General features: G+C 32.9%; 1 protein-coding gene across 1 annotated transcript in view; it reads left to right on the top strand.

The window, feature by feature from the left end:
- The first annotated feature begins 10328 nt into the window (after positions 1-10328).
- LOC105365630 (homeobox protein 5-like) overlaps positions 10329-19500 on the top strand; it is a 374046-nt gene continuing 364874 nt past the window's right edge. Inside the window, exon 1 of the mRNA XM_011503844.1 lies at positions 10329-11744. Within this exon, the coding sequence (XP_011502146.1) occupies positions 11697-11744 (48 nt within the window). The 5' untranslated portion in view covers positions 10329-11696. The remainder of the gene's footprint in view (positions 11745-19500) is intronic.

Genomic DNA, 19500 nt, shown 5'->3' with positions numbered 1-19500 from the left:
AATATTTTTAATAATACAATCAAAATAAATAATAATGCTTTAGTATTTTTGGAAAATAAATTATAATAATTCAATAATTTTAATGGACATTACCTGCATTTAAAGAATTTGCGAGTAAAATTACTACTACTATATAAAATCAATTTCTTCGGAATATTTAATGTTTTTTTACAAAATATATACTTATAATAAATTATATTTAGATTTTTCGAATCCCAAAACATCGGAGATTACACACATTTAAATCGTGAATTTAAGTTCACTTAATTTAAAAAATGTTGATAACTAACCAACGTTTCACATACGATCATCAATATCGGTACGAAAATATGTCGCCGAAAAAGAAGATAAAAATTCGTGTAATACATAATTCGGGGATCGTGCGTTCGTCTAAATTATTAAACCTGTTCTGAAAAAATCCAATTAGAATAAAAGTGAGAGTCGAAGACCGTTAAACGATGTTTTCCACCTTTCCGTTTGCTCGCGAAATTTGAATTCTTCATCACAAGGCTTCTCTTCCGCTATTGCGGTCAGAGTGATAATAAAAAAAAAAAACAAAAGGAAGAACGAAGGTTTATGCACGTAGGTAATTACCTTAATTTCAAATGCAAACGACCATCTCGCTCGGATTTATGGTATTGCATGCGTGTGTGTTTGCATTAGCATAAAAGGCCAAAGAATAATAAATCTCCTGGCATATCTGTGCGGCAACCAAAGATGGATATTTTTACAAAATTCCGTTGGCGTACATGAAGTTTTTCTCATTCCTGGATCCAGTACTTAGGATTAAAAACACAAGTATGAGTTGGATACAAAGATGAGACTCGGTTGGACATTATTTTATTTTATGATTTGTACGCAAGTCTTCCTAATTCCTCAGGTGTAAATTCATAAGAAAACAATTCTGCTGGATTTTTTTCTGTGTCCATTATTTAGTAATAACATTTTGCAACAAAATTTGCAAATAATTACCGTAGATAACAGTTGAGGCGTGAAACATTAGCTTTCTATTAAAAGCTTATTTATTCTATTTAAAAAAATAAAAAAGAAAAAACACCAAAAAAATTGGGGCTCGCATAAGATATATCATTCATAATTAATATAGATTTATTCGCTTTCTGTGAACTAACATATATATATATATATATATATATATATATATATTATTAAAATCTTGGTGAAATATAAATTAATTTTATTGTATTTATATACTAACATTACTTGGTTATTTTATACGTTCTCGGTTTTTATATAATATTTTCATTACTGCTTATTTTTAATATGTAAGAAAATTTAGAATTAATATTAGGTGATTAATTTAATGAATCTCCATAATTTCACTTGACTTAATATTAATATTAAATTAATTAATATTAATTAATATTAATAATTAAAATTATTTTAACGAAATAGTCGATAAAATTTAATAAATAATTACTGGTAATTTAATGCTGGCAAATATTAAAGTTTTCGATATAATGATCTCTTATTAGCTTATTAATGGTAAAAATATTCATATTAATAACTCACGAGGTACAAATTCATTTGTAACAAGTGATAAATTTACTTTTATTATACAGATATAAATCTAATAATCAAGTATTAGTAAGATTGATCTAGTTGCTAAAATTTTGTAATCAAATACTTTGGAAAACGTAGATAAATTTTTTCTATTTATTGACAAAAGATATGACAGAATTTGTAACTGCAATAAAAGCATTTACCGCCATTTCAATGATCGTGTAAGCAATTACCATTATATATGACTTTAATAGGATGCAAAAGAATAAAAATTCAAATGTTTTATCTACATCTGTTAATTTTATTATTTTTATTATACTATTGTTATTATTATTTTTGTTTTTTGTTATATTTATTACCATCTGCGTTATATACTCATGCGTACATTGTTGGTGCATTTTATTTGTCCACGTGTAATGTATATGTCAACGCTTTATATATAATATTTAGTCGGAAAAAATATGAACAATTTAACCGTATGGTAGGATACTTAACCCAAATTACATAAAATATTATGAATGATCATTATGAAGTCATCATTAAATTGAAAGCGACAAAGCTGCTGTACGATAATTCATACGCAAAAGACATTAAATTCCTCTATAGAAGTTCGTTCTGAAAATGCTTGCTCGCCCTCGATAGAACGTGTCCATTACGAAAATTAAAAAAAGGACTCTCACAAAAGAAGAAACTCTTTAAGAAAGTATCAAATTTTGGTGGGCGGAGCGTGAGGAGGAGAGGCGAGAATTTCGAGTATCCAGACGGCATCGAGGCCCCCTGCGAGGTAAAGTACGAGGAATCGTACCGACTAAGGATCGTGGTTGTTGATTGAGGGGGGAGGGTGATGCAAAAGCGAAAGAACCAGCAAGGCGAGCGAAAACTAAAAGCAAACGTATGCATCACCGAAGCCAGGAGAGGCTTAATATTTCGATTGGGACTCGGTGGTTTTCCCTGCGACGCGTAACCCGTTTTCTCCTCCCTCGCCGACGGTACATCGAGAGTAAATGCACTTCTGCTCGGTGATCTGCTTCGTGTACAGAGATTGCGGTTACGCATTTGCGTGCAGCTATACTTATTGTTACTCGTGCAACAGTTGTTATTTCTTAATTTTAAATTGTCTTCCAGGATTTTAAAAGCTGCGCACAAGTTTGTCGTTGATACGATGCTGCCTAGAGTAAAGACAAGAAAGTGGATATGGAATAATAAAAGGCCCTTTTATAACCGTGTATAATGAAAAAAAAACTATCCATATTATACATAGTCGGGTAATTCTCGTTTTTATTATTAAGTTAGAGAAGTGCGGAGATGAGGTGTTACTAATTATAGCAAAAAAAAAGTTCGTTATTTGCGTAAGTACGATAATTTTTCTATGTAATACATGGAGTTAGACTTTGTTGTATTATACATATGAAATATTCATGACTTTATTTGCATTATGCAAAACAGTACAAGATTCGATATTGGCATCGCATATGGATCATCACATGCAACTATTCCCTTTGCTTTGCACAAAATTATGAACTGTATGAGAACAAGACATTTGGCATATTGTAATTCTATACGTACATATTGATAGTTACAAGAAATATCAACAACGTTATAATGTCGGTCACGGTATTACTGGTAATTCGATATTCGATGACATTGAACATATAGATTGACATCAAAATTTAACGTATTAAAAACAAAACTTGTCATTGAGTTTTGACATTGGTTACTAGAAGCTGTACTTCTTAATTTAATATAGTATGTTTTCCTTTTTCAGTAAAGTTTGTGTTTATAATTATTTTTTTACTCAATAATATTATTTCAAAACTACACACGAAATACTTTAAAGCCATTTTTATCCTCAAATTATGATATGATGCTATACTAAGTTTCGTTTCATTTCCTTTGAATTTTAATTTACTGACATAATGTACATTATGTATGGGAAATATGAAGAATATTTATTATTAATATTTAATATAAGAATATAAAAAAAAAATAAAAGAAAAAAATTAGTTTAGTCGCGGTTGGTTTAATAATGCATTTAATATATATAAAATATAGATTAAATTTTATTATCATCTTTTTATCAATCAATTTATAATAATTTTTTATTATGAATGTATAATATTTCATGTTGTAGTTTGACAGTTAATATGAATTTACTGACAAATTTAGTGCAATCGTAATTACGTATAAAATTTGTGACAATATTGAATCAAAGTTAAAATATACTATCAAAAATTTGATAACTGAACGTTTTTCTTAGAAATACTGAAAATAAATGCAATTTACACAGATGTAGCAGTAAGTTATTTTAGATAATACAGAAATTAAATAAACTCGACATTTTTATCTTTGCTCTGAATATTTATGTTCTTGGGCTTATATTTATAAAGTAATTTTTTATTTCTTTATTGCACTTTCTTTATTTATTGTTTATTATCATTCTGGTTACAACATAACTTTATGAATAACTTTAACGAAGTGCATAATGTTATAATAATATTTCTTTATCAACACGCATTATGTATTTATCTAAAGAAAAACATTTGAGATAAAAATTGAAACAATAAAAAAATACAATAGCATTTAATAAAACATTGATTTAGGCCGTAAAGAAAGGTGAAGATATGAAGTTTTTACATAATGTTCTTTTTTCAAATAAAGACAACAGATTTTGTATATTTTTTATTCGGTCATTGACATAGTTACGAATTAATTCGAATTATAAAGTGAATAGGTATGTTAAAAATATTGTAGAATAGAATATAATGGTCCATGAGAAAATTTCAGTTTTTAATGTATATAATTTTGCGTAATTGGTATGATTAATAGAGATTAATGAAAATGTTTAGACCTTAAACTTAAAACATATGCAAAAGAGAGTATTCTAATTTATAAGAGCTTAAATGAGAAAATCTCTATTTACGATTTATTCCTTTTAATAAATTTATCTATTTAGTATATAAATATAATAGAATTAGAATGAATGGTATGATCAAATTTTACAATCGTATTACTTATAGGCTTAAGGATTTATTTTATTAGTTCGTTAGTGGGAATGAATTATATCTGATTGACATATTTGAATTAATTTTAATTTTGATCATATAATGACATGATATTATATTTTTTCAAATGAATGAATTAATTATAATGGTGTATTTGAAAAAATTCCGATGTTATGAAATTAATATATTTAATTTAATTTAAATTAATTAACTCTAACTGTTTAATGCAATAAATAGACATTCCCTTGATACAATCGAGTAACAGAGTTTATACAAACTTTGTATTGAAATCCTGATTTATATCCAGGTTGTATGTGTTATCTGAGCCCCAAATGATAGCTGTACAATCGGATGTATTCTTCCTATTTACATTACAATCGGTATGATGCTTGACAGTCAATTTTATGCCATACATTTAAAAAAGAGAAATGTTATTGCAATTATAGCTGCAGTGAATGTAGTTATTTTTCACGTTGAAAGAGTATCGCAGATTTTCCCAAAAAAAAAAAAAACACTTTATAAGCCTTCATTTGTATAACAAGATACATAGCCACATATTAGTACAAGTATCTTTAAGTACTATTAGAATAATACTTCACTCATCACTGGCAGAGTATTCATTTATCAAATAATATTTTATACGACTGTATGATAACGAAAAAGTTTACCCACCAACAATTCGCATATAATTCCGGCAGATGCAACCTAAACACGAACCCACCTGTCGCACTTACCCAAAAGATCGGTATCGCTTTCCTCGGAAAGAGCGGGAAACAGGAAATGCAGACGACAGTGTGAAGGGGAGTAATGGTTAAACGGATGACAAGCTGTCTCGCAAAGATGAGTCGTGCAGTAAGAGCAAAAGAGGAAAGCGTGCACTCGCTTAAGAAAGTAAAGTAGCGCTTCTGAATAGCATCGCTGGGTTCGCGCAGCGATAAATCAGTGTGCGCACACATGTATTTCGGCTGCCGTACAAAAGTTGAGAACTCAGTAGTCTGAAAAAAGCCAAAGATAGGTGATGGACGACTCTCTCACTCTCTCTCTCTCTCTCTCTCTCTCTCTCTCTCTGTGTACACGTACGGGATCACGCGTGACGTCCTTGTCGCCTTGTCGCCGTCGCCATCGCCGTGCAACGTAAGGGGAATGGGCGTTTTCTCTCACGTTTATTATAATATTCCCTTCCTTCAAGGCTCGCACATGCACGTCGAGGTTACCACTATTACTTCTGCTACATTCAATCCTTACTGCATCTCCCACTAATCGCACAGATCGCGTGGATAAGTGTAATAAGATGATGGATCTTTGGGATTTATTACAGAATTCTATTATTTAAATCATGACCGATGTGTATTTATTGACTGTCTTTGATCTTTTTATTTAATCGCCTCGTCAACGAATGTTTGACTCGATCGACGGAACACTCTTGAATTATTAAATGCCGAGACGGCATTGGCTAGCCCACAAAAAGTAATCTCTCATGCATATGCATGAATGATCTGAAATTACAAATATCTGAAGCAGGGATCTTGTGTAATTCCGAAACATTGTGACTAATGGATATTTTGTACGCTCACAATTACTGCGAGTAGAAATGATTTATTTATTGAGCCAGATAGGGATAAAAAGTACATAGAGGATATAAAAATAAAAAGAAATGTTTTGTTTCTGTTTTCATTATGAATTAATGGATGTGCACCGGATAAAAGTTATGTGCGTCAGGTCATCGGATAAATACTCAGACAACTGAGAAGAGTAGTACCGATGCAAATGTAATGTCGAAAGTGAAAATATGTTCTAAATCTACTAAGCAGTTTAATTTCTTGCTGAGTGTAAAGCAAATCGATATTTTATTTTTATCGACGTGTTATGAAAAATGTTTGTTATGAATAATGTTTCGATAATGTAAATATTTTGCCATTATACGACATCTTTCTATGATTTCAGGCTCTAATTGAAATTTTTAACTAGTAAAGATAGTTTAGTCCCGTATAATGTAAATTAAAATCATGATTCAACTCGGGTTATCTCACATTTTGAAACTTCGTAATTATTGTTGGTTTATATATTTTAAAAGTTGAAAGCTATGATATATCTAGGATATTTCTATCTATGATATTTCATCGAATCATTAAAAATTTAGTCTTGCATACATTTATAATTTAATTAAAATTATATTGAATTATAAGTAACGCGAATAATTAGTGTAAAAAGTATATTAATTATCTCGTGTATGTGGATAGTCAACATCAGGCTGAACAAAAGAATAAGTATTATTATAAATTTAATGACTAATTTAAAACAACTTTTATTTATTCTTATCAACAAAGGAATAAAACTGTAAAAAATAATTATTTTTATTTATAAATACAAAAGAATGGCTTATGCGCTCATGTGAATTATTTATATTAAACTAACGAACTGTTAAAAACGTTAGAACATAAAGAGAATGGCTTTTAAGTAGTTGTACCTAGAATTGTTGATTAATTTAAACTTTATTAATAAATCTTATATCATAGCATATCTCTCCTCCATAAATAGTATAAAATTTATTCGTATATTAATACAAATTTATTTAAAAAAAATAATAATAAAATCAATAAATTAACAAATAAATACATAAAGCAAAAACAAATTGTTTTGAATTAAATGTTTAAAATTTATTCATTAAAAAGCGCTTGTATGCTGTATTGTTACTTGTAAGATACTACATGGATTATTATCAATAGGTATAGCTCTTACGCTTTAAATACCTGAATAGCTCTGTAAAGCCTTTCTTATTAACCTACGTTAACGAGTTTATACTTTCGGAAAAATATTAGATATAAAGTTTTTGTATACATTCACGCGCTATTGCGCATTGTATTCTTAATGCGATGCATCCTTGCACTTTTTCTATAAATAAACTTTTTAATTATTTTGAATTTTACTCCGTCTAAAAGCATCAAAAGATGGAAAGAGATTGCGCAGCATTATAATGCACTTGGTTTTTTCTTCCCGCGTGTACAGGTTTTATAGTCGAGTGGATTTTCGTTGAATTTTCGGGTGAACCGCAAACGAGGGCGCCATCGATGATATATCGGTGGTGCATACGCCGTAAAGTAAGGTAATATTTCTCGAGTACGGCATAAAGAGTTTTGAATTTAAACGAGGTAATATGCGCACGCATATTTATAAATATTATAAGCGATTGAAAAATTGACCCCTTTTCTCTTGGCTTGAAAATTATTACATAATATACTTTGACGATATGCACTTTTGAAACGCGTCTTTCCACTTACACTCTTCTGTCACACTCGAGGAATAATTACTTTTATACTCTATGGTTAAATTACCTTGAAAATACATTTTAGGACATTAATTAATTTTTTGAAAGCGAATAAAGACATTTGGGATAATAGTTTCGAGGAGAGCATACCCCAATACCATATAGCAGTTGTAAAAAGTATTTGCTTGTTTTCTTCTGTCTTATTTTTTTCTTAAACATCAGAATATGATGACTGTCGTCGTGACTATGAATTACTTTATAACAATTATTTTATCATTTTTAATAATTGAACTCGACAAAAATCTTTTCCACTTTTATGTCATTTATTAAGTAATTCCGTGCAAAGACAATCACTGTTGCTGTTGAATATTCATAAATCGATTTCTTATTCAAATAATTTGTTTTTTACGAGGTTAATTAAATTCAGAACTTGACAGGCATGTAGAAATAACTTGACACGTACGTTAAAGTAACACATTTTTTGACACATTTTTATCGATACGTATGCAGTCGCAAACATGGATATAAAAAGATTAACGTTTCTCTCAAACAGTGTTAAAATTTCCTTTGAATATTAAATTATCCCCCAACGGGAGGATAAAAATGCAGATTCTTCTTGATTTGAGAATACACAATAAAATATAAATTATTAATTTACGATTAGAAAAGCACGATTGAATTATATTTTTTCTTAAATGTTCGATACTTCTAGAACGCGTAAAAAGTACAAGTACTTTGTAATTGAATTTGTCAATTTGTATGCACAAACAAATATTATGTAACATACAAACATTCAATTTTATTAATTATCCGTTATGAGATTTTTTTTCATCACTGTAAATCATACGCTGCCGATTAGAAAGTATAGATCTATTGCTTATAAATCACCCGCAGCTATAATTTACGTTCTCTCTTTTATAGATCATTCATTGATTATAGAAACTGTAGTTGTCAAATCGCAGACTGATTATAAATTGTAAAAAAAATATAAATGCATTCCTAATACAAAGGTGTCCGTATTTCCAATTCGGGCTTTCAGCGTTTGGTATTTAATTAAAAGGGAGAATTTTAAAAAATAATCGGATTGAAATAAACAAGACCGTGTAACGTCATAAAGCTGGCTATTCCGCAATGTTATACTTTCCGAAGAAGGGATGCTACTTGCTACTTTATAGCACACATCAATTCCAAACAGCCAACGAAAATAAAATATAAGGTGTAATAGACAAAAGCAATAAACCAAAATAATGTAAAAGTATAAGAATGTAGTAAAAAAGAAGAAAAAAAATAGAGAAAGTGATGAGGATGACGACGACAACGACAAAAGAAACAAAAAACATATTTTTAATAAATAAATATGTAAATAAAAAAAGGCGATAATGGCACAGGCGCGTAATGTGAAAAGAAATGCGAACAAAACCAATGATAAAAAGAGCTGGAAGAGTAGGAGGGAGACTTCGTAGAGCAAGAGAAACAAAAATATCAAGAGCGGAAATTAGAAGCAGACTTCCTTCCGCGCAAGAAAGTCGCGGAACCGTGCAGTACACACGTGTACCTTGTTTCCGACGCTTCCTACCCTCTCAAGACTCGACCACGAAAAGCAAAAAGACCCGGCGGGGAGATAAAGTATTCGGTAGGGATAGCTAGAGCGGAAAGAAATAAAGGCGCTAAACTCAGGCGGCGAATAGAAGGAAAGACCGCTAAGGACAAAAGGACATGGGCAGCGACTATAGATAAGAAGGAGAACGAGCGAAACGAAAGCAGAGGAGAGACGAAGTGTGGGAGAGACATAGAAGGAGAGAGAGCAAAAGCGTACGAGATTCCCGACCGAGTGGCAGTCGTTCGAGCGAGAGTGAAAGGCTCGAAGCTCTCAAGAGCGAGCCTACGTTATTCAGCTTTGTTGCGCGAAACTCTCCTCGGCATCTCATAATACTCGAGTGCACGCGATTTTCCTCCGAGCACGTGGAGAGTGCGACGCTCGTGCTCCTCGTGTACACGCGGGTTCGCTTCCTCTTCCCTCCCCTGCGCACCTGTGATCCATTGTGATAATCCCAAGTGTGGTGGTGGCCCGCGTTGTCCGTCAGTTGTCATGTCCGCGTGTGAATTCGAGGCAGGGCGAGAGGGGACGTAAATCTATTTGATAAATCCGCTCGTTCCTCCAGCCCATCCATTTACGAGTTTACGTTACCCTGGCCCGGTGAATGTTGCGCGGGCGATCGGCTTCCCGTGGCGTTTCACCAACCACGAGCTGAATGCCACCTTGTTGAATCCATCGGGTTGGCCTTTCTTTCGGGGCGAGGGACGACGTAAACAATCTAATGGAAGATTATCGCCTTTGTCGCCACCGCCACCGCCGCTGTCGCTGTCGCTGTCGCTGTCGCTGTCGCTGTTACTGTTACTGTTACTATTGCTGTCGCTGCTGCTGGTGCTGGTGCTGCTGCATTTCAAAACACACGCGGGCCAGCATCTAGATGTCGTCGGGCGCGTTGATCCTTGTAATCGAGCGGCTTGGCTAAGCAGTTGTCTCGCGTCTGCGGTACGGTGCGGCCAAGTACGCGAGTGCCACGGGTAAGCGCCAAGGATGCCGATGCGACGTTTAAGAGATGCGGTGAAGGTGGCAAGTGCGAGTTCGCGTTTGGACGATTGAGGAAAGGCTCGTACCGAAAGCGATCGTTTGCCGCCGCCGTTTGTTTTTCACCTTAGCGGAGTTGCTAAACGCGCCGAGCTCGGTCGGAGGCTTATGGTGGCGCAAAAAATTGATCGATCCGCCGCGGCCTGAGCGAGAGGAATGAAATTGTGCAAACAAGTTCTCCCGCGTTCAAGTTTATTTTGCCGTCTAAACGTGTGCACGGAGTGCGCGCGCCTACCCGCCTTTCCCGGCCGCCTTCCCATTAATATATCAAACACGTAATGAAACGATGGCCGATGAACACGTGAAATTTAATTGAATATCCATCCGAGTCGTCGGGATACTAATTATTTTGGTACTTTATGCGCCGTGCGTTTTCTCTCGTTTTTCCTTGGCTTTTGTTCGCTCGAGCGTTATTTATGATCGGCCGTATTGTAAAGTGATAATATAATAATGGTAATAAATGCCGCGTGGCTTCAGCCGAAGCCAGAGTTGCGAAATGCGAAACAAAAGTTTAATTTACGCTAAAGTAGCGCTAAAGTTGAGGAGCCGCGACGTAAAGATATAAATGAAAGAAAAATTTGGCGAACGATTTAACTCCTATCGCTCACATTAAGGTGAAAATATTTGGGAGCGAGTTCGGGAAATGCGAGATGCGACATGCGGCATGTTATAATAACGTTCGTAAATACGTTGACGTCGCGGTTAATTAATTTTACCGCGAGTTGAATCGTTCGATTAGTGCTGGAGCATCGTTCCTTAAAGGCTAAAAATAAAGAAAGAAAAAAAAAGAAAGAAAGAAATAAGAAAAAAAGGACTTTTAAAATAAATCGAAAGTTACCGAGCCTCCAATGTTGAGTACAACGGCTTCACCGAGATTTAGAGATTCAAAGTCCATTGGCAACTTTTATCATCGAGCACAGAGCGATTCGCGCTCTTTCTCACCGGCCGCCATTCCTCGAGTCTCGCAACGCTCGATTTGTGAGAAATTCAACTTTCGTAAGCGGAAAATACGCGACCGCAGAATACTTCATCCCATCGACGTCGGGCCCTGAGCAAAAAGTGCAAGGTCTACTCGACTCACTGCAAAGGCAGTTGGAGTGCCGCCGTAATTTCGCGTTATACACTTTTCATTGGACGCGAGTGGAATCGGTGGGGAGCGGTGGGCTCTTGTATACATGCCGGCGGCTCATTTTCCGGATCGACAGCGACTTACAGGGACAGAGCGAACACCTCCATCAGCCTCGCCAAAGGCATTGGTCCTGGCCCATCCGAAAAAATGCCAGAAGCAGAGGAGGAGCCGAGGCAGATATTCCGGAAAGCCCAGGTATGCGATCGCACGCTCGCTTCCCCGAGAATCACTTGGATGCCGAGTGGGCCATTTCACGGGCACGACCGCGTTTATCGGTGCTGGGAATTGACACGGGACCCTAGAGAGTATTCAGCTCTGGCTACGGTCTTTTCTACTACGCTCCTCGCTCATTCGTAATTCTTCGTTTTTCATTTCAAGGGCTTATTAATGGGTACGGTGCGATTAATTGTTTCGCGGGAAATAGTGTGATTAATGACGAGCTTGAATGTCGGGCGTACCAGCTTTTGTAATTGGTAAGCGGTAAGTAAAATAAATTAAATTTTCACGTTTTCAAGTGTCAATGTATCACTGTACTCAACATTGGTTCCTTACTGAGAAATCCAGATTTCATCAATCATTAGACGGATAGTTTTTGACATTGTGAACTAGAAGTAGCCGCCAATCTACGTGGTTGGCGAATTTTTATATTATCGCTGAGAATTATAATCGAAATAAATTGCTTTGCCAAAGCAAACATAAACTGAAAATAATAACAATGTTCATTAAAAGTCGTTTCGTATTGTATTTTGTTAGCCAGGAGGAGATTAACTTGGGACTTGAACGAATCGTCGTTGATTTGTCGCTGAAATCCATGTCTCTCTTAATTGAGCGCAGGATTAATTGAAAGATGAGGATTGAGTCGAAAGTCCATTGAAAAACTGGCCATTTGGTAGCGAGTGTAGCTTTATTAAATCGTAAAGAAATTATTATCCAATTGTAAATATAAAGTGCCATAACTTTTTTTCACAATATTCCGCCTTTGCGGGGATTTTTCCAAATGCACATTCTCTATATCCGCAAAATAAAGTGATGATGATTGTAGGAAAAGGGTGGGACGAGTAGCTATACATATGTATTTTTGCTTATGACCCAAGGAATAGATATGCTCACGTAGCGAGATGTGGAATGCAGTGGCGCAGGTCACTAAACAACTATTATTTCCGTGCTTTGACTGTAAATGAGCTTTGCGCTTGGCTCGCCGGTCACGAGCCGAAGCCCATGTGACATATTGAAGACAGAGTCGCCTGGGATTTCATATGAAAACAGTTAGCGAACGTCGGAGTCTTTTTGCCTTCCTCCTTCTCCTCCTCCTCTCCCCTCGCCACACCACCGCGACCCCTTTCATCTTCTCATCTGATTGTTTTTTATTTCGTTGCTGTTTTTTGTTTTTGTTTTTATTTTCGTTTTTGTTAAAGAAGCGTTGAGTCGAGGTTTGAAATACGGCGAATAGGGAGTGGATTCGCGTTGCATACGGCGGAGAAATAAAAATAAAATGAAGCGCAATGAGGCTCTCGCTGTGCCCTTGGGTGCACTTGTGTACTTGCGTGAGTATATGCGGCTTTACGGCATGATCATTTTTTTTATTGTTTTTCGGTTACGTGGAATTCACCGAGTACGTAGCTTCGTTTGTGTAAAATATACATGTAAATAGAGATATAAACATTCTTATGTGATCCGCGCTGGTTGGTTGTCTTGGAATATCGATAAGTTATTTGTTCATGGATTCATGGGGTTAGGGGCGTATTTCAGGGATTTTTAATTTACTGGCTTATTAAAACTCAAATATGAGAGTCATTAGATTGTTTATTTCGAATTTTTGTGAATCATGTGTATCGTTACCTTCAACTTTTCACGTAAATAAACTTTATTTTATAGCCTAGAAATTTTTAAACTTTCGCACTCTTCTTTTATTCGACGGAAGTCTTTTTTATGCGGGGGATTATTTTCAAATTTGATCTAATAATAATACAGAAAGTACGTAGTACGATTTTTAAGAAACAAAATTTGTGCGAAAATGTTGTATAATAGTATGGCCACAATGTCTTCGCGTGTTTAAATGTTCATTAAATGTATATAAAAATATGCTTGATTTAATACGTCTATTGACGTTTAATCAAATGAAATTTATTAGTAGAAAAACAATCGACTTAAACTACGCGTATCAATTCGTTCGCCACCTTTCTATTTATTAGGTTACGTGAATCTTTTTATTACAAAGCATAAACTCGTGCATACGCATTAAGTATTTAGAAATATCACAATAATAAATCAATATTCAATAAATGCTAAGATTTACCGAAACGCTAAATTTCACTTTATTTATAAATACTTTGTTTAAACAAAACCCCCTCGTAAATTCAAATATGAGAGCGTGGAATAACGTGGCACTTTCAATAAACGCGGTGCGACAGAAATTTCAACCAGAAACTGTCGTTTCTCGGGGATACGATTGTATCGAAATGTAAAAAGTCATCCAAGTGGAATACCTGACAGTTCATACGAAGCAATCAGAGGTATATAACAGTGGTGGACTGCGTCTTTCTGTTTTCCATTTTACTTATTGCTCGTATGCACCGCGATATAGAGCTTACTTCTACAGGTTTTGGTGAGAGTCTCTACTCTCTCTCTCTCTCTCTCTCTTCGAGATTCCATCGAACTGGAATTTCAACTCTACGATTTTTTTTTCCATTAGTCCGATAGAAAATCACCTACTAGAGAAGATCCATTTCATTTACAGAACTTTTTAAAACAATTGAATTTAATGTAAAATCTTGGATGGCAAATTGAAGTAGCAGTATATCGAGAAGTCCAGAAAACAAATTCCTTCTTTTACTATTTACTACTATTGGAATGCCGCATGGTTAAATTTAATTTTTGATACTTTGTCAAAATTTATTCTCGACAGTCGGTAATTTATGCATAACCATCGAGTAAAATAAAGTAGAAAATGTCAGTTCCTTGTAGAATTATTGCCGATAACTTATATATTAATTGTGAAGATCACTAATATCCTGTTTAAAATATTAATTCGAAAATTAAAGAACTCTCAAGCATTGCTAATGATTCTTTCAAAAGATAATAAAATACTTTATTTATATTTCATTTTAATATTCAAATTAACTTCAATGTAATATTTAACAAATGAATTCTGAATTCATGAAAAGATCTTAATTTAACTATTTTATAATTTATAAATCAATATATATGGATTTTAATATTATATCCATTTTTCATTAGGAATACAAGCGCTTATATACAGTATATTACTCCTATCAATGTAATATTCATTCTGCATTACATATTATTATTCAAAGTACTATTTACAACAATGTAATGTTCATTGGGTGTTATAATATAGTATTAATAAGTGAAAATGGTGAAATCTGTGAATATAATGTTTTGCATGGAATTTTTGGTATCGCTTTTTAAATATATTAAACAAAATATATTTTTACCACCAAATTACATATTAATTTTTTTATCGTTTATTCTTTTAATTTATAAACATTTTTTCCATTTATGAGATATTCTTCCTATTACGTATTTTAATTATAATGTATAAATAAAGAATTTATTTAATCGAGTGGGATAAAGATGAAATATCCTGTCATATAAAATAAGGTTTTATTATTTATATATGTGAAAAATCATAGAGGATACATTATGTTATTTTATTCAAAATTTTAGAATTTTATATAAAAATTCAAATTACATTAGACATTTTTAAGATATATTATTTAAATTAAAAATTTCTATACTTCGTAAATTATTGATATTATAATTATTTGAAACAATATCGAAAATTCTGCTGAAGAATATTTAAATATTGTTGCAATTCATTTATAATGAACTAAGTATTTAAAAAGAAATAAAGTTTTGATTTTTATTAATCAATCTATGTGTAATTGACATTACGTGGATAGATAATTAGATTTTTCTATAAACATATTATGCGAAAATTAGAATAAAATCGTTTAAACACTTTTAAACGGCCCTTAATGCTTCGAACAAGAGAATTCGAAATTGATTTACTTTATTGATTTTTATGAGAAATAATACGATCATGAATTATTTTCTCTAATATATCTGTTGTAATGTTAAAAGATAGTTTCGTGGAAAAATAACTCAAAGTTGATCGGCGATATTTTACATTGTAAGAGTCAAATTTTTAATTAAAAGCTGTGACTTGGGGAGGGGCACTGCACTAAACAATATTAGTTGCTCGTTATATAACTTGTCTCGTCGTACAGTTAGTTTGATTATTATAGTAGTGCTGAGTAAACAACTAAACTTTTTCACAATTCCGAGAAATGGCGTTTATTAATCATCATACATAATTTTTAGATGCTAGAAAGAAAAGGGTGGAGGATCGACATAAAAGAGTGCAGCGACGATCAAATGTTTGAACAACTAGAAAATTACACTAAAGCGTAATAATAAAATTATCACTAGAATCCATCATCTACAGATGTGCAACAGATCAAAGACTTGGATGCGGGTTCCCCGACGTGGGAATTTATTGTGATTAAAAAGCGCGACCATGTACCGCCAAACGACCGCATCTTCCGTACTTACTACATATAAAGTAGCTTTATTCGTATGTAAGTTGGTATTTGTGTGAAAAGGGGAGCCCGTCTTCGGAGATAATTAGAGATGCTTTGAGTCTACTATCTTATCATGTATTTTATTTATTTGATAATTGTATGAGTTTTCGTGTGTCATCGTTTGGTTTGTTGCCGTAGTTATGCTCTTGTTCTCTATAGCAGGATACTTTTCATTGTTTTCATACTTGCGTTCCCTTCTTAAACAAACTTGTGTATTTTCTATCGATGTTCATCATTCCGAGACCTTAATAATTTTATTAGTACTAAAGTCGATGCTAATAAAATATAACAATTGCAATTCATCATATTAGTAAAAATTGAAGCAATAAGCCCTTATAAATTAGCGACATTATCAATGTGACGGATAATACGAAATAAAGCTTTATTCAATTTAAAACCATTATGAATTATTATAAATTTATCATTAATCACATTTATTTCTTAATGATAGTTAGAACTATAATAAGATAATAGAGTACTGGAAATTAAATTTACCACTGCTTTTATAAGAGACTACTACTGTTATTAGCAATTATCCGAGGCAACAATGAGCAATAATTATTGCTAAAAAATCGAAATAGTTTTCTTAATAATTGCACAATTGCTTAAAAGCATTCGACCGGTATACAAATAATAATCTTCAGTAGTCTTGTCATTTACTGTACAACGGTACTAGTCCGTATGATTATACTAAGCATGTGTTTAATACTGTAAGACCCCGATGATTAACATTTTAAGAAGATTAAATATTTCCAGGTTTTATTTTGTAGATTTCACGTTAATAAATATTGATATTATTCTGTAAGGTTTGTAAATAAAGAAAATTTTTTTGAATTTTTTTTAATAAATTTTTAATAAATTTAATAAAATAAAATAAAATAATAAAGAAGCAGTTCGTACATGGAATTTGAAAGAAAACAGAATTTATTTCAATTTAATGATTATATTACATGTTATTAAAATCAAATTTATATAGAATTTTATTTATCACAATAAATTCAATAAACTTTTAATTCCTAAATAATTGTAGAAAATTTTAAGTTAAGTTTTACAATTGTCAAAGTGATTATTTTAATTTTATATATCAATTATTATTATATTACAATTGTATTATATATACTATATTTAAATACATTTAGTAAAGGTCGTGTACATTCACTCACTTATTTTAATTTGTCGACGTTACATCACTTTTCTTAATATTACTAATTTTTCTCTATAAAAAGTGGAACGTACAAAGATATATTCATTTTGGAATGTTTCCAAGCTGTAAAATATACGTGCATTGCTAATCGAAAACCATATGTAAATGATTTCTTAAAATTATTTGTTTGAATTTAGTAATATTTTTCTATGATATAAACTGATATAAACTTTGTCATTGGCTACTAATATTTACTTCTTAAAAGAATCTTATAATTGCAGTTTATTTAGTCTAATGAATAATTTATTATATTATCAAAATTTGTATCTTAAAATGTTAATGCAACAATATAAATAGAGACAAATACACGGGTCAGTAATCTTTACAATGATATTCCATTACATTGAATTCATAGAATAAATTTAAATTAAACCTCACTGTGCTGAGCATTTAACAATACCAAATCCATAAATTCATAAATAAATTAGAAAGTTGAAAAAATATTACGTATGCGATATTCCCCATCCTATCGATGCTTTTACATGTATTCTTAATTAATAACGATTCTTTATAATAAATATAATAATACGCGATACGTGCAAAGCTTGTTAAATAGAGAGACTCTTGCCTGTAAAAGTTATTCTCGTTCGTATGAGTACATAGATTTTCATAATTTCCACATAGCAAAAATTAAGATCATCCTAATTTAATTTCCAATGTAAACAGCCTCCACAACTGTCGCATAAACTCGAGTACAGTTTTAATAGGTATAATATCATCGGTCTTTTATACTCCCCCTTTAATCGAAAATCGTATTTAAATTTATGTACGCGCGGGACAAATCGTAAAAAAGTGAAGAAGAAAGGCAAAAAGCACGTGGTCCGAACGACGGGCTTCGATAATTAATAAGAGCAGGAGCGGAAGCAAACGTATCAGATTTACGTAAACGACTAACGCAAATGCTCGTGCAAGAGAGATAAGCGGATCCGCGAGTAGCTGAGAAACCCTTACGAATACGACGGAGATCGAAATGGCGCCAGAGCCCAAAGTTTTTTTAACGAATACTCTTCATCCCCTTCGTCCTGCACATCCTCCATGATAGTGCATTGACAATCGACTTGGAATTATGTGCAATCGGCCGACAATTAAGACAGCAGCCTTCGGATACGAGCCCGCAAATTAAATAGTGCCGTGGGGGCGAGACAGTGGTGGTGACGGTGCTATTGGTTGACAGAGGAGGAGAAGGAGGATGGGGAGGAGGAGAAAAGGCCTTCATTAACAGTCACCGATCGAATAGATTTGAAATGCTCGCTTCGCGGTTTTGCATTTCTGTCGACGCGCGTTATAATCGGCTTCAACGATTGCCGAGCACGTGCTATGAGCGAGCCTTGATTACTCCGAGTGGCGGTTCGTTAATTTACGAGTCCACGCTGACGCAAGTGGGAAGGGGGAAGGATATAAAGCGATGTCAACAAATCAATTTTACGCGGATAATTGATTCACGACTACATACTCTCTACTTTTCGTGCTTCATTTAACCTTGTATCGATCGTATTATTATTATTTACGTTTTTCCACATTAAAACAAGAATTATTCCGCATGCCACATCGTGTATTTCTATTTATTTGATTGGAATTATTTGACGTCTACTTTAAATATCGAGGAAAATCAAGATTTTTCTTATAACAAACAACGATCTTTAATGAGTATAAGCAAGCATGCGGCATTAATAAAATTCATTATATTCTCTTTAAAGAAAAACCATTTAATGGAAATGGTTGTTGTATTCTACAGTTTTATAAAAGCGAAGAGTTTCTCTATTTTCATTTCATTTCAATTCTTTAATGAAATTAATCTTGACGGTAATTATTTCGTAAATTGGATTTGATAATGAATCGGTTGGTAATTGGAAGTACGGTATTACGACTTTCGATTTTCCAATTATTACAAAAATTCGGAAAATAATTCATTTGGAGGAAACTTGTTTCCTTCTCGTAAAAGGCTGAGAAACACTTTTAAGTATCAGTAAGACGTGATTTTAATTTATTCGTAATTAATTTCACCACATATCTAATTTAATCAAACGAAATTCCATACTTTCAAGAAGCTTGCGCATATAAATTGCAAGTATGCAATTGTCAGCAGACATCGTGTTTCATTTAAAATTGAAATTCAATTTTGTAACAGCAAAATTGTAAGTAC

The sequence above is a fragment of the Ceratosolen solmsi genome, unplaced genomic scaffold (genome assembly GCF_000503995.2).
Source record: "Ceratosolen solmsi marchali unplaced genomic scaffold, CerSol_1.0 scaffold48, whole genome shotgun sequence".
NCBI classification, from domain to species: domain Eukaryota; kingdom Metazoa; phylum Arthropoda; class Insecta; order Hymenoptera; family Agaonidae; genus Ceratosolen; species Ceratosolen solmsi.
The sequence above is the reverse complement of the archived record's forward strand: the minus strand, read 5'-3'. Positions and strand labels throughout refer to the sequence as shown.